Genomic DNA, 15,889 nt, shown 5'->3' with positions numbered 1-15,889 from the left:
CTAGAACTACTTGATGAGCCCACTAAAAATTTAACAAAATCGTATAAGGATTGGACTGAAAAAATACAAAAGTCTTGCTTTGGATATCTATATGTAAATCAAAGACATTGATTCCGCACATTGAAAAGGAAAATACTTACAAGGATGCTTAGAAAATCATTTAAAATATGTATGGCATATGCCCAAAGGCTAGCAAAATACCACTAAAGTAGAGGTTACATGGTGCATGGAGAGAAAATAGAAGCATCAGTGATTATGTGGCCAAAAGTAAGCAGGTTGCAAAAGATCTTGCTTCAATAAATGTACTAGTTGATGATGATGATATGGTATCTATCACTCTCAATGGACTTGGATGAGCATACAAGTCCCTTGATACCTCCATTTCTGTGAGGGAAGGCTCTATGCCTAATTTTCAAGAGTTGATTTCTTTGCTCCTTATGGAAGAGATTAAGGGGGGCCTCAATGCATCAAGCAGTGAAAATAATGCAAATCAAGATAATGTGTTTTATCATCAGTGAGGCCGTGGTAGCTCATCTAGACCTAGAGGATCATCTTATGTTCTTGGAGACACCTTTGCATGAGGACATAGTACATTTGGAAGTGTTGATTTTATGCATAGAGGTAGGGGGAGATCCTGCGCTAGAGGCAAGAATGCTCTAGTCCGTAGAGAGATGGAGCATGGCATTATTTTGGGCAGTTTGGTTAGTGAGAGAGAGAGAGTGATTTCATAAGAAAAATGCTATGTTTAGGGGTTAAGGAAGGATCCATTTTGGGCACTATGCATGTGGATGTAGTGGTGCTAGCTATGGTTCTAGAGATGATTCATCACATAGAGGTTATCTCTTCACCATGGAGCATGTACTTGGTAGTATAACGGATCCTCTTAGAGAGGATGACTAGTTTTTGGATTTAGGTGCTACAAACCATATGACTCACTATGCAAAATGATTTGATAGAAAGTAACAAATGTAAAATAAAGAGTATTTGGCTACAAGAGATGACACGCTACATAAGATAACTCGTATTGGGAGTGTGCCCTTCGCGACTAGAGGTGGGACTAAAAATAAGCTTGGGGATGTCTTATATGTATCCACTATCACTAAGAATTTGGCATTAGTTGGTTGATCAAGGATTGCAAGTGAGATTTAGCAAGTATGGGTGTTTCGTTGACGAGTTCAAGAATGAAAGACTTGACAGACTTGTTGCTCATGGTTAAAAGAAAGGTAGGTTATTTGCTTTGGATGCAAGAACTCCCATCGTTCGAATCTCTTTGTATGTTGAGACAAGGCATGAACAAGATAAAGGTATAGAACTATAGGATAGAAGGATTGGACATGTGAATTTGCAAGGATTTAAACAGTTGTAGTCTAGATAAGTGGTTCATGGACTTCCACATTTTGGATATGTAAATTATGATCATGTATGTGAGGCTTCTAAGTTTTGCAAGCAGGCTAGACTCCCATTTCCAAAGAGAGGGAGACTAAGTAGCTATACTTTGGAAATGATACATTTCGATATTTGGGGTCCATGTCAAAATGTCTCTTTGAGTGGAAAATGCAAATTCTATATCACTTTCATTGATGACTTTACCAAGATGGCATGCGTGTGTTTTTTGCAACACAAAAGTGAAACATTTGAAAAGTTTTTGGAGTTTAAGGCTTTTGGAAAAAAAGAAATTCGAAGGCTACGTTAAATACTTGATATCAAATAATGGTGGTGAATATATGTCAAATGAGTTCTCTTGCTATTTAAGAGACCATGGGATCAAAAGACACCTACTTGTAGATATATACCAGATAGAATGATGTGGCAGAAAGGAAAAACTAGATTATTGTCAAACTAGAAAGGGCAATGATGAATCAGATGCACATACCCTTGACCTATTAGGTTGAGGTAGTACATACTGTAGTCCATATCATGAACAAGATACCTACAACTTTGACGCATCATATGTCTCCATATGAGAAGATATATGGCAGGACACGTATAGTTGCATACCTTAGGGTGTTTGGTTGTGTATGCTATGTACATATCCCTTATTATTTGAGGAAGAAGATGGAACCAAAAGCTATTAAATGCATTTTCCTTCAATATCCAAATGAGAAGAAGATGTACAAATGTTGTGATCCTATCACTAAAGAGTTTCACATAAGCATGGATGTGAGATTCAATGAGTATGAGTCTTAGTATCGATTGAAAGTTTTAGTTGAAATGGATGTCTATGAGAGCAATGATGATCATGGGTATGTTATGAGACTTGTAGCAAATAATGGTCAAGAAAATCAACATGTTGAGGTTATGTCTAGACCTCAAGACCATGAAGAAAGTAGCGGCAGTTATAGTCCATGGAGTGACAAGTTTCTTGTGTAGGGCCGGGAAGGCGACGGATTTACGGCCAGAGCCCCCCTGCCACCCAAGCGTCCTCCTGCTCCAAGTAGCGCTCAACAGAGAGACCTTTCACGGCGGGTTCGGTCTACCTTCCCCCGGCGTTGCTAACAATCCCCTTGGTTAGGGTTAGCCAGAAAGTCGGGGGTAACTGAGGCTGCCTCTCCCTTCAGGCCTTCAACTTGAAGCATTAGATATCTTTTCATCCTTTAGTTCCTTGAGCAAACAAAGCAAACAGTGCTCTCTAAACTGTTACAAGCATAATCATTTCCAGTGGTCGTTAATTTGGCCAACTCCTAAGGAGTGAATCATTCTCTCCGAATGCATCCAGCATTCGATCTAGGATCAATTGTGACTCGGCAAGATCCCCAAGGGTTTGTTTGTTAACCCTTATGTCCTTGGGTTAGGGCCGTACCCTATTAACCCAACTTAACCAATACCTTAAGTTCTATTAATAGTAAATATGTTGCTCCAAACTATTGATTGGTCCTTTGCTTTCAAGCAAATATCTAATTCCCTTATCTTGGTCACCTTTCCCAAGAAAGGTGCTATAACAAGATGACTACTCATCCTCTTGCAAGATAAACTTGTGCAAGAATTTGCCAATCTCATTCCAACGAATTGATTGTTTCCTTGTGATCAAACCACAAGATCATGCGATTCTGCAATTTGTTGCACAAGTGTCACATGTGGTCCATGGGACTATTTTACCCATCGAACGGTGTCTTCTAATCACGGAATCATGATTAGATAGGAAACAGGGTTAGAGTGTCTTCATATCCAATCCATTCCTGATTGCACTAGGCCGACATCGTCGGTCCTAGGGTTCCAGCTCAATCCGAGTTTCATGTTTTTAATGAGCAATCCGTAGGGTAGAAAACCCTAGATCATTTCTTGCAAGTATGTCCTATTGTCCCTACATTCTGTGAATGTGGGCAGGTCTTTCGGGTATGAGAGTTTCAACTTGGCAATAAGTGCAACTAGATCACGTCCTCAACATGCTAAACCCTAATTAGCATTTGGGATATGTTGCATCGATTTAACCATGCCTAAGTGAATCCTTTGTAGTTTAGGTATTTTGGGTAATCCAAATTACTCTTCATACGACAAGGACGAATTATTCCTAAAGATTTTGTCTTGATCGAAGAAGGGAAAAACTAGTTGCATTACATCATAATTCATGTAAGCATGCAATTCATTTTCTCTAGATTTTCAATCCCTACTTTTTCTTGTTAAGACCAAGCACATGTTAAAATTCACCTAACTTCTATTGATCCTACTAAGACATGCCTTCACAATTCATGCCACTAAGCTTCTAGGGTTTTTGGTTACTATGAACCATGCAACCTTTCCTAAACCATACCGCAATTAAATGATATTTAGGCCAATTTAAAACTAGAGTTATCCTACTTCACTACAAGGGATTGGGCTCATACCCGCGCTCCTAGCCGCACAAAATGACTTGGGAAAAAAAGTGTCGGGCCCGTGTAATAGCGCGTGTATCATCGCGGCCAGAGACATGCGTGTAAAAGCGCGTGTACAGTGACAGTCAGTCACGCAAATACACGACCCCATACACGCGTTCTGACAGTTTTGCTGCGAATTTACATGCGAATCTAACAGACTATCCGCGTAAATATACGCGATTTTGACAGATGACACGCGCTTATACACGCGATCACAGAGGGAAAAAAAAAATCCAGAGAGTGCTTTTGGGTGGCTGGATGCTGTTCCAGGCACCCAGGCACCCAAAGGCACTCTCTGGATTTTTTTTTGGTGCATTGCACCACAAAAAAAGAGCGATTTAGATTTCAAGACACGAGACTCACTCTCTATGAATACACGATTCAATATTACTATCTAAAACTTAATACACGACTCAAGACTCACGATTCAATACATTGTCAATACATGATACATTTGTGTACAAGGGAGTCCATATGTCAAAATAGCCCATGGCTTTAATTAGGAACAAATATATACAAAGTCAAATAGGGAGCTAGGTGCAAAAAATCCCATGGCTTCAGTTACAAAATTTTTTTGTACAACCACATCCTACAGTATTCTGAAAGCTAATCAGAGGATGATGAGGACCCTGTGCTCTCTCCATGATCAGAGGAGCTCGCATCGGTATATTCCGATGAGTGGTGCTCGCCTCCACCAGGAGCAGTGGCACGAACATCAGCAGTGGCGGCTGGATCATCAGGGGCAGGAGCATCAGCAGCTTGTGCCTGTTCAAGAAATATACCGTATGTAAGTATACATATATATGCAATTAAATAAACCGAAATCATTCATTTAGAGTTTTCAAGTACCTGTCGACCGTATGGTCTCATGGCCGCGTCAAACTGCGCATCCGTAATACGTCCCTCGTTTCTGAAGATGGCCCACGTGTCACGTCTGCTATTGCGGCGAGCATACCCAGTCTCGTGGGCTGTGGGCCTCCTCCCCATAACCCGTCGCTGTAACATAATCAAGATAGTTTGTAAGATCAAAACAATCATAGAATCAATGAATTTGGCAAACAATCAAATAAAGAGGCAAGTTACTTACGAACTCTGCCTCCCACGACTCGACGCCGCCAGATCCGAAATGCGACGATCCAATGGTCTCCATCTGGATCCGTCGTGCCTCCACATGCTGCCTGCTCTTCACGCCTCCCTCTGCGCGCTTCTTTGCCTCCTTCCACTCGCGTTTGTGGGCAGTGGCAGGTTTCTCACAAGGATAGCCACCCGCAGCTACATTCACCCCATCATCGTACGCGAGTTTCTTAAGGTGAGATCTTTTATTACTTAAGATCTCCCTTATTCGCGTCCTTCCCCATACATCCGAGAATGTCGCTCGTGGGGGATTGGGGTACCGACTATGTACACTATCTAGGACCTCCCTAACTAACCGGCTCTCCTGATCTTTAAATTTTACAAAACAGTTTCTATACATGTTTGAAACTACCCCCCGCATATACTCCATCACCTCTTTCCCTCTCGCATCCATGACTACCCCGCCCCTATCCGTAACATCGTAGAAAATCTCTCCCTCCACCTCTCTCGCCTCCTCCGACTCCTCACTGTCTCCTTGTACATGCCTCCCTCCATGCCCTCTCTCACCGCGTGCCCTACTACCCCCCCCACCAAAGCACCCGCCGCATAATCCTCCACTCCCGCTCTCCCTACTGCGGCGTCGGCTCTCATCTGTACTGCGGGAGTAGCCATGACTAGGGGTGGCTGCACGTGACTGTGACTGTGAGGGAGCACGTGATGGTGGCCGTGAGCCCTCACGTGACGGTACAGAGGAGGGTGTGCGTGAGTGTGTCCGTGCAGGGGTGTGTCTCCTCGGTGAGCGTGTATGTGCAGGGGTACGTCTTGCCGGACTCGCAGGCGTAGACGGCAGTGGAGAGGCTTGTGTACTTGGGGGTGCGGTGTGACCTGGGAGTCTAGGAGGAGGATGGGCATACATATACTCTGTCAGCTCCACTGGATTAGGATGGCGCCCAAAATGGTTTATCATCTCCATCATCCAAGTGGCGTATGCCAACGGATCGGAGGAAGAGCCTGGATCCATGAAGAATCTGCGAAGCGTCGAAATTCCGCCTCAATGAACCAAGCAAAACATGCATATAAAAAATAAACATATCTCCTACAATATATCTCCTCAATATATCTCCTACAATATATAACCTACAACATATATCTACCATTCTAGAAAATAAACATATCTCTTACAATATCTCTTACAATTCTATCCTCTGTCGCTTTCAAGTACACATAGCACGGGTGGAAAGAAAGAAAGCGACAGATTTGCCAAAACAAACAAACGACAACCAACCTCTTTGAAAAGTCTTTGAAAAGTGAGTTCGTTGATTCTTGCTTCTCTCTCCCTTTCTATGTTGTCTGCACCCTTTGCTTCTTTTGGGTAGTCCAAGAGGGAGAAGGCTGGTTGGAAGAGGCAGGTTCGGTTTTAAAAGAAGGGCTTTTGAAAGAAAGAAAGCGGGCGCAGAAAGAAGAAGTGTTTTGAAAGAGGGCGCGCTTTTAAAAGAAAGAAAGCGACGCGCGCGGCAGGTAAACACGAAAAGCACGCGTGTAAAAGCGCGTGTAAAAGTGCGTGTAAAAGCGCAGCAGAACACATTGTAGACGCGCCTGTACACGCGACACAGAGACTGTTTATACTTTTTTTAAAAACTGATTATTCTTGTGTATCCATTGTTTTGTGCATAGGATGTGTATGATTTCACTAAAAACTGATCCTACTTCTGTATTGGTTATTTTGGACATAGCATGTCATCATCCTCTTCAAGCAGTTCTGGTGAGGATGAGACAATGCGTCATCGTGATCGCGACGTGTGGCTGGCACAAAGGATCAAGTGTACGTGTAATCGATGTCAAGGGTGCATTGTACGAGCGCGTCGAATTACATTGAATCACATCTCGATGTATGGAGAATGGATTCAAACAGGTTTAGATGTGAGAAGATGTGAATTGAAAGTATTAAAATAACTCATGGTGTGCAAATTAATGGAGCGCGTTGTAATATATATACTGTGATTGAAGCAGGATGCAGTACCACACCCTAACATGGTGCCATACGCACGGCGAGAGCATGCAAAGCGTCGACGAGATGATGCTGGAGCTTCAGGATCTCTTGTCGGAGATGAGTGGGAAAGGGATGACAATAGCCCTGCACCCCACGAAGTTGTGGAAGAGGAAGTGTTTGATGACATGGTACGGAATCTTTTTAGGGATGATCGCAAAGGTGTGGATGACAATGATATGGAACAAGAGCATCTCTACAACGCTTCATCGACACCGGTTTTTGAAGGGTGCACATTCTCTATTTTACGTGCTTCACTTGAACTGCTCAATATACAAACAGTTTATGGATGGAGCAATGCAAGTCTTGACGCATTATTGAAGTAAGCATTGTAACTTGCAAATTTGAGTTAGTGGTTTTTGGTTTACAGTATAGGGTTTAGGGTTATGGGCTAATTGATGATATTGGATGCAGGCTATTATCAAACATGCTTCCAAAGGGGAATAGACTACCCACCTCAAGAGACAAAGCGAGGCGCTATGTGACATCTCTTGGAGGATTGGATTATGATCGCATACATGCATGCATCAATGATTGCATTCTCTTTCGTGGGACGCATAAGGAGGCTCGACAGTGTCCCACTTGTGGTGAAGCAAGGTATAGAACAGATGTGAAGAGTTTTGATGTACCTCGTAAAGCAGTGGAGGTGGTTTGTATGGTAGAGGAGACTTTTCCGCGAACCATTCTCACAAGTCAACTACATCTCATTGTGCATTTAGTGGATGAAATTGCTTTATGTGGCACTGTGCATGCCCGTTGGATGTTCTTCCTAGAGCGCTTCATGAAGACCTTAAAAGACTTTGTGAGGCAAAGTGCAAGGCCCGAAGGAAGCATGGCTGAGGGTTGGTTGATACAAGAGTCTCTTGTATATATATCAGAATTTCTTGATCAGGTGGATAGCTCTTTGCCGCGACTATGGAGCAATGAAGAGGACTTGAGGATGACGTCTATTGTGCCTCAAGGAAAAGGACAGAGCAAAGTAATTGAGAGAACATTGATTGATGATCTTAATTTCACTTGCATCCTTAATAGTGATGTGATGAGCAGATGGGTTACAAGATACGAGGATGCAAAGACAAAAAGGCAAGCAGACAGAGCTCTCTTTCGGAGGCAACATGGCTCTCGTAAGGCGTACCCTAAGCATCTAGCAACACTTCCGAATGATATTCATGTTGATTGGTTGCATGAGGAAATGGAGAGAGCAGAGAGAGATGAGGGGCTGCATATCACGGCGGAAGAATGGGAGTATGCACGAGGATGCATGTTAAAGGTACATAGAACAAATGTAAATTTGCATTCTTTGTAAGTGATTGGCTTTTCATATTTATTCACATTAATTGCTTACATAGATATTGCTTATATTTTGGTCCAGTGCACTATGTTCAATGCTATATGGTGTGAAGGCAAGCATTTTCGAACACAAAGAATAGATGAAAAGAGGAATACACAAGATTGCGGTGTCATTAGTAGCTTTGAGGGAGCCAATGGAAAAATTGATGATTATTGTGGCACAATCCAAGACATATACAGACTTGACTTTCGCCGCTTCTTTGTGTATGTTTTGGATGTCAAATGGCAAATGAACGTGGTGGAAAAGGGCCTAACGCAACGATAAAACGCCATGCAAGTGGCTATGTAACTATTGACTCTACAAAGTTTTGGCAAACAAAGAAAGATAGGCTCGTATTGCCACAACAATGTGAGCAGGTATGCATTTTTTTACAAATGTGTTTCATGTACATATATATCTAAGCTCGCGCACCCCTTGACTTTTGATATGCTAATTAATTAATGAATTATGTGTATTTGAGCAGGTTATCTATCTGCCAATGGTGCATGACAGTAAATGGTGGTATGTCATCCCTATTGCACCACGTTCCAAAGTAATGTATAATACATTCACTGATATGGAGCATATGGAGGATGTGGCAAGCCGCAAAGAAGATGATGTCGAACATGCCAATGTAGATGATCATGATAATGAGGATGAGCATGCCATTTCTCACGATCATGAGGATGACCCTTCCATTGAGGATGATGGTGATGATGATGAGAATGATCAAGGCATCGGTACCATTATCAATGGGCAAAATAGCGATAGTAGAATAAATTTAATCGTAGCCTTACAAATTGATCAAATGGATATTGATGTTGATCGTTTGGCAAGGATGGATCTTATTGAAGATGAGATCAAACCCTAACCAATCCATCACTGTATTGTTCCAAATTCATGACATTTCTATTGTATACTTTGTCTTTCAATAACCATATGAAGATATATTTTTCAATATATTACGTTGTTGTAAGTGCATGTAGTGGGATTTTGTAATGGTTTGTAAACACTGCAATGCACAATGACATTTTTAAAACTTAATGGTTTTCTGTTTTGAAAAGAAATGGATTTCTGTAGTTAGGCTCTGTGTCGCGTGTAACAGAGCGTGTATTATGACAGTTTTTACGCGCAAATACACGCGCCCTCACATGCAATTATACACGCGCTGTTACATGCATGTATACACGCGCCAGATATTGCTGTAAGTATAAACGACCATACACGCGCCCGTAACTTTTCGCGTGTAATGGACGCGTGTATGGCGGCATTGTGTTGTAGTGTAGGAGGGGGGTAATGTTAACCCCAACACGAAGAGAGCGAAAGAAAGTGGAAAAGACATAGGGCAAGGGCAGAAAAAAGGTAGTCCGACGGAAGGAAAAAAAAAAGGAGAAAAGGCCAAAAGCACAAGGACAACCTTAAAAGGCCAAGGCAAACACGAAAAGGGAAAGGCGCATAAAAAGCGCACCCTAAAATCTTGTAAAAGAGTGCCGGGCTCTCACCCGTGCAATTTGTAAATATAGAAGGGTACTGAAAAGGAAACAAGGAAGATAAAAGGACAATGGAAAACAGGGCCTAGGCTATGACCCCGGCCATGTAAAAAAGGGAAAAAGGGGATGACCGCCCAAAAGGGAAGTAGGGTTTTGTATATAAAGTTGAAAAGTGAATGAAGAGCTCATTCTTTGGTGTGGCAAAACTAGTCTTCTTCTTCCTCTCTTCTTCTCTCCTTCTTGCTTGTGTATGCTCTTGAGAGAGAGAGTGTGAGAGTGTGAGGGAGTGAGTGTGTGTGAGAGTGAGGGATCAAGAGGGTGAAGCTCTTCACCATCTCCTCTCCCCTACTTCTCTTCTCTTCTCTTCTCTTCTCTTCTCTTGCGCACACGGCTATGGAGGATGGAGCTTGGAGATGGAGGAGGCTTGAGGATGCTTGAGCTAGCATCGAGAATCGTGGAGCTACCGGAGTGTGAGAGAGAGGAGGGTACTCGATCGAGCATCAAGGTAAGTTCACTGCATTTGTAGGATCGACGGCGCATCGGCTAGGTGAGAGATAGCTATGAGAGCTCGCTTGGAACGCTTGAAACAATAAGCGGTCCGTGGGTCTTGGCGGTTGAGCGAAAGCTCCCACAATATTCTAGCTGATGATACATTGTTTCATTTATATTCTTTCCAGCTGATGAGGGTCTATATTCTAGCTATTGACACATTATTTCGTTTATATTCTTTCCAGCTGATGAGCGTCTATATTCCAGCTGATGACAAATTTTTTTATTTATATTCTGTTCATGGGGCCCCATATGTGTTATGTTGTCTATAGAGCGGTGTCGCGAACCATCTCTATAGACCTTGTGTTGTTTTAATGTCATTGTTACGTTTTTCTTCGAGTTTTGATGTGACAGATATACTCCTTACATCCAAAGTTTAGTTGAAGGAATTTCTTGGAGATTTTATATTTTGCAGTGATGTTGCTTATCCTTATTTTACATGTATATTTAGGAGTGATAAAGCTCTTTTGATGCCTGTGAATAGGCTGTTCACTTATCCTTATTTTACATGTTGTATATTTAGGAGTGATAAAGCTCTTTTGATGCCTCTGAATAGGCTGTTGTAATTCAGGAGAGAGGATAAGAGAGACACGAGACACCGAAAGTGGAACCCCAGAAATGTGTCAACTGAGCACACATGATAGGTATATATAGAGGAGACCTGGGGCGCTATATATAGACAAACTATATATAGCTGGGCGCTATATATAGACAGACTATATATAGCTAACATCTCTCGCTATATATAGATAGACTATATATAGCTGAGCGCTATATATAGACAGACTATATATAGCTAACATCCCCCACTCAAATAAAGGTCCCTTACTATGGATGAAAAAACCCTTGGAGGCTCAAGGGAAAAACCCACAGCTCTATATAGGCCTACCGTTATATTAATATTCAAAATATAAAATTACAAAGTTGAACTTACAAGAGCCTATTCATAGGCATCAAACATCAGTCTCTCTCTTCTCCTCTCTCTTCCTTCGTTCCTCGTCTCCCTCGTGCACTATTTAACATATTTTGCCTGTACACTTGGGAGAGCAAGTAGTGTTTTTAGGTGAGATACTCCGCACCCATCATATAATGGTATGGACGCTTTCTCTCTCAGTGGATCAGATGACTTGACATCCATAGGTATCAATGCATCCATCATCGCCTCCATCTGAGGCTCCAAGATTAGAGGAAGGTCTGAAAGACTAACTGTCTCCTTTGGTATCGAGGGTGTAGATGGGGTCATGCCTTCCAATCGGTGGATTGGCTTAGGCACTCCATTCATTGCATTTCCATGAACTCTTCTAACTGGCCGCAATAAGTGCATTCCTCCTTGGGGTGAGGCGTCACCTCCATGAATACATTGTTTTGCACAAATGTAAGGCATGATGGATACATACTTTTCACATTTGCTCAAAGTCTGAGATCACTTGATCAATTATCTCTGATTGGAAGGAGTGCATGTGTTCTATAGAGAAGTGATACTTTTTTCTTATTGCCAGCTTGCGTTGAGAGCAAGGATATGGGACATGCTAATTAAGATATGCCTTATGATCTTGGACATCATGACCGTCATCGTTTTCTATTTGGTCTAAGTTACAAGAAACAACAGGTTTTTGTTCCCCTCATTTATGATCTTCCTTCATTTTAATCTCTACTCCTGTTTCTCTCCCTTTTCCTTTATTTGTTTATCTCCCTCCATAACTCTTTATCCGTTCCTTTTCTCTCCACATCCCTCAGTCTTTATCTATACCCCTTTTTATTTCTCTCCCCGTCCCTCTCTCTCTCTCTCTCTCTTCCATTTTTTAAATTAGCTCCATTCCTCCTTATTTATTTCTCTTCCCATCTTTCACATTCTCTTTCTCATTTTCTTTTTTTGTTTGCCTCCCTTCATCCTTCTTTGTTTCTTTCTCCCCCTCTTTTTCTATCAATGTTTCTTTCTCTCCCCCATCCTCCCTCCCCACTCTCACTTCTTTTCTCTTTTCCTTTCCCTCCCTTCTTTTCTCTATGTCTTTCTTTCATTTCCTCTCCACTCACACTTGACGCATCTCGTTAAAATCAAAATCAAAGATAGAAAATAAAAACTCATAAAACAAGACATTGAAAGAATCTCTCTCCCCACCCCTCTTTGTGCCTCTCATAAAACAAGACATTGAAAGAATCTCTCTCCCCACCCCTCTTAGTGCCTCTTTTCCCCTTCTACCTTTATTTTTCTATCATTCCTTTCTCTCTAATTATCTCATTGTTTCTACTTTTCTCTCACTCTCTATTTGTTTTTTTCTCTCTCTCTTTTTCTCCCTCTTTTTGTCCCTCTTTCTCTCGTTCTCTCTCTAGCTCTCTCTTTTTTTTTCACTCTCATTCCTCTCTTTACTTCACCCTTTTATCCACCTCTCCCTTCACTCTCCGTTTCTTTTTCTCTCTCCCTCTCTTTCTTTCTCTCTTTCTCTTTCTTTGCTGCCTCTCTCTTTGTTTCTCTTTGCCCCACTCGTTGTTTCTCTCACTCATTCTCCTCTCTCCCTCCCTTTCTCTCTCTCTCTCTCTCTTTCTCTCTTTCTTTGTTATCTTTTATCTTTTCTCTCTCTCTCTCTCTCTTCCCTTCCTTCTTCTTCCTCTCTCCTTTCCTCTCTTTCTCTCTCATCGCATCTCATCCTCAAGAAAAACAAACAAAAGAAAAAAAGAAATTAACACAAGAACAAAGCAAGAAAAGGTAATGTACCTACCACAATGGCCCGAGGATGGATTCTTTGTCTCCTCTTCTCGCAACATCCCTTCTTTCTCCCTCGTGCACTTCTCCCTTCTCTTCGTGTATGGCAGCAAGAAGATCTTCTTCTCTCTCTTTCCCTCTTCCTCTCCCTCTCCCTCCTAAAGCCACGACCTCTCTCACTCTCTCTTGAAACTGTTTGTGGTAAAATACCACGCTCAAGTTTTCGACACTTTTTTTTCTCAGAACAACATCGGTATTTTCATCTCTAAGAGCATTGCAAATGTGATACTATTAGCAATGCCACTATTTTCCATCGCAAACGGCTGTCACTATTTTTTCATTCCCTTGTAGTAAATGCTATTGTACTTTGTACTTTTAGTCTTGTCTCTTCACTCAGGATTGCATTTATGCGTCCAAGAAAATCTATCTTGGAACCTAATTCACTTGAGTAAGAGTTAGTGTGTTTAGACTTAGTCATCATCATGCTTCTTGTCATTGACTTCCATCCTCCATAGCTAGACCTTGCTCAAGGATCCGTGTTTCTCAAAAAATTAGCTCAAAGAAAATAGACCCCACAACATTTTCAAACACTGAAGTGATAGTGATTGAGATATTGTGTTTAGTGGAGGGGACTTTTCCACAAACCATACTTACAAGCCAACTGCATCCCATAGCACATTTGGTGGATGAGATGGCTATATGTGGCATAGTTCATGCTCAATGGATGTTTTCTATGATTTAGACCCTAAAGGATTTTGTGAGGCAAAATGAAAGGCCTAAAGGTAGCATGACTAAAGGCCAATTCGTGCAAAAATCACTTGTATACATCTCTAAATTTCTTGCCAAAATAAATTCCTCCTTCCCATGATTATGGAGCAATGAAGAAGAATCCAGGATGACATCCATTATGCCTCAATGGAGAGGGTGTAGTAAGATCCTAGATAGAGAGTTTCATTAAAAAATAAATATATTTTGTGTGCTCAATAGTGATGTGATGAGTTGATGGGTAGCAATGTATAACAACCGAGTGGAAGTATGCTAGAGGATGATTTTTAAATGTAAGTATAATATTTATTTTCAAAATGTTTACCAAAGCTAAATTCGTGTAATGTGCCATTGGTAGTAAACAACAAGATCATGGTACTTATCTAATTTACCACTCTTGTTTGATCAAGTTAACAATGTTTAATGCTATGTGAAAGCATTTTTGGACTCAAAGGATTGATGATAAGAAAAACACCTAAGATTATAAAGTCATTGCAAGCTTTTAGAGAGTTAATGGAAATATGAATGATTGGTTTGGCATAATCCAAGATATCTACAACCTTGATTATCAAATATTCTTTACATTTGTTATGGATACTAAGTGGTTCAAGAATGTGATGTTAATGGGACCTAATTTAATAATCAAGCATCATGCCAGTGGATTCATAACCATTGACTCTACAAAGCTATGGTAATTGAAGTATGGGACATTGGTGTTATCACAATAATGTGAGTAGGTGAATTTTATTTAAACACATAGATTTCATATGAATAGATACCACTAAGACTATTCTTGAATTTGTTCACTTTATAAAAGCTTAATTATAATATATTTCTACTTTTACTTCAAGAGGTTGTCTTTCAACCAATTATGGAGAATAACAATTGGTGGCATGAGATCCCAATCTCCCATGCTTTCGAGGGATATATAATACTTTTACATCTATTGAGTATATGAATTATGCTCCTTATACTACAAATGACGTTGATTGGTGAACTAAGAGATGTAGAGGATGACAATGGTGTGGGAGACATAGATTATGATAATGCCATTGTACATGGAGATGATCATGCAACCATTATTGATCAAAATGATGATGAGCATAGTGACAATAGTAGTAGTAGTATTAATTTGTTTGTAGGTTTAGATATTGAGATGGACCTTAAAATAGATAGTTTAGCTAGGGTAGATTTCATTATAGATGAGATTGAAGACCCATCTTCATAAACATTGTACTTTTGTATTTATTTTGTAATCCATGACTTTTCTACATCTTTTGTCTCTCATATCCAAGTTCTTAGTGAGTATATAAAAATGTTAAGTAATCTCATTATTAACATGATAATAATTTGTGACTATACACAATAATGTGTTTGTAAGTTTAAATGTTTGAAGTTTGTTTCATTATTTATTTTTCTTAATTTTAGAAATCCAATAGAAGAAAAAAATTACAATAAGTTGATTGTACATTTGTGCATCAAACTAATCGTAAAAATACATGTTAATATACATATGCAGAATTTCATTAATTTTAAACACAACTCACTTGTCACTATGCAAAATTGTTTCCACATGAAATTAATCATGCGAAATATCTCTGAATAGTTGAACGCACACTTAGTCGAGATGACCTAGTCCAAGGAGTGAGCACATATAAACAAAAATTTTAACAAAAAATTAACATGCTATATTGTGACTTTGTCTATGTTATGAAATTGTATGAGAAGTTGTACCTTTATGTTTTTAGTGGTATGCACTCGCGTAAATGAAAGATGGGTTTTACAAGATGAATAACTATTCCAAATGTTTTGGTAAGTGGTTCAATACTAAAGGTAATGTTAGACTCAAGTGAAGAATTAAGGATGGGACTTGATGTAGAGACTAACGAGAGACTTAGGAGACTAGGGTAAAAGGGGGAAAGTGGAGTAAAGTGGGAGTTTTGGAGTAGCAAAGGAGGGTAGCAAACTATCTCAATCTCGGCTAAGCTAATATGCTTCAAATGTGGACTTGCAAAGGCAGAGAGAGGACATGCAAAACAAAAGGGGGGAAGGCAAGGAAAGGAAGATCCAGTATCAAGGTGA

General features: G+C 40.5%; 1 protein-coding gene and 1 pseudogene across 1 annotated transcript; both read left to right on the top strand.

The window, feature by feature from the left end:
- The first annotated feature begins 6,659 nt into the window (after positions 1–6,659).
- Positions 6,660–7,298, top strand: LOC148040900 (uncharacterized). The gene is made up of 2 exons (XM_087687252.1): positions 6,660–6,845; positions 6,933–7,298. Exons 1-2 carry the CDS (start codon positions 6,660–6,662, stop codon positions 7,296–7,298), a joined length of 552 nt encoding a protein of 183 aa, XP_087543378.1.
- Positions 7,299–8,470: 1,172 nt separating this feature from the next.
- Positions 8,471–9,173, top strand: LOC148040899 (uncharacterized; annotated as a pseudogene).
- The last annotated feature ends 6,716 nt before the right edge of the window (positions 9,174–15,889 follow it).

The sequence above is a fragment of the Lygodium microphyllum genome, chromosome 1, assembly GCF_053477565.2.
Source record: "Lygodium microphyllum isolate KBCC chromosome 1, Lygodium_microphyllum_v1.1.10, whole genome shotgun sequence".
Classification (NCBI taxonomy): Eukaryota; Viridiplantae; Streptophyta; class Polypodiopsida; order Schizaeales; family Lygodiaceae; genus Lygodium; species Lygodium microphyllum.
This window is presented reverse-complemented; position numbering and strand designations above follow the sequence as displayed.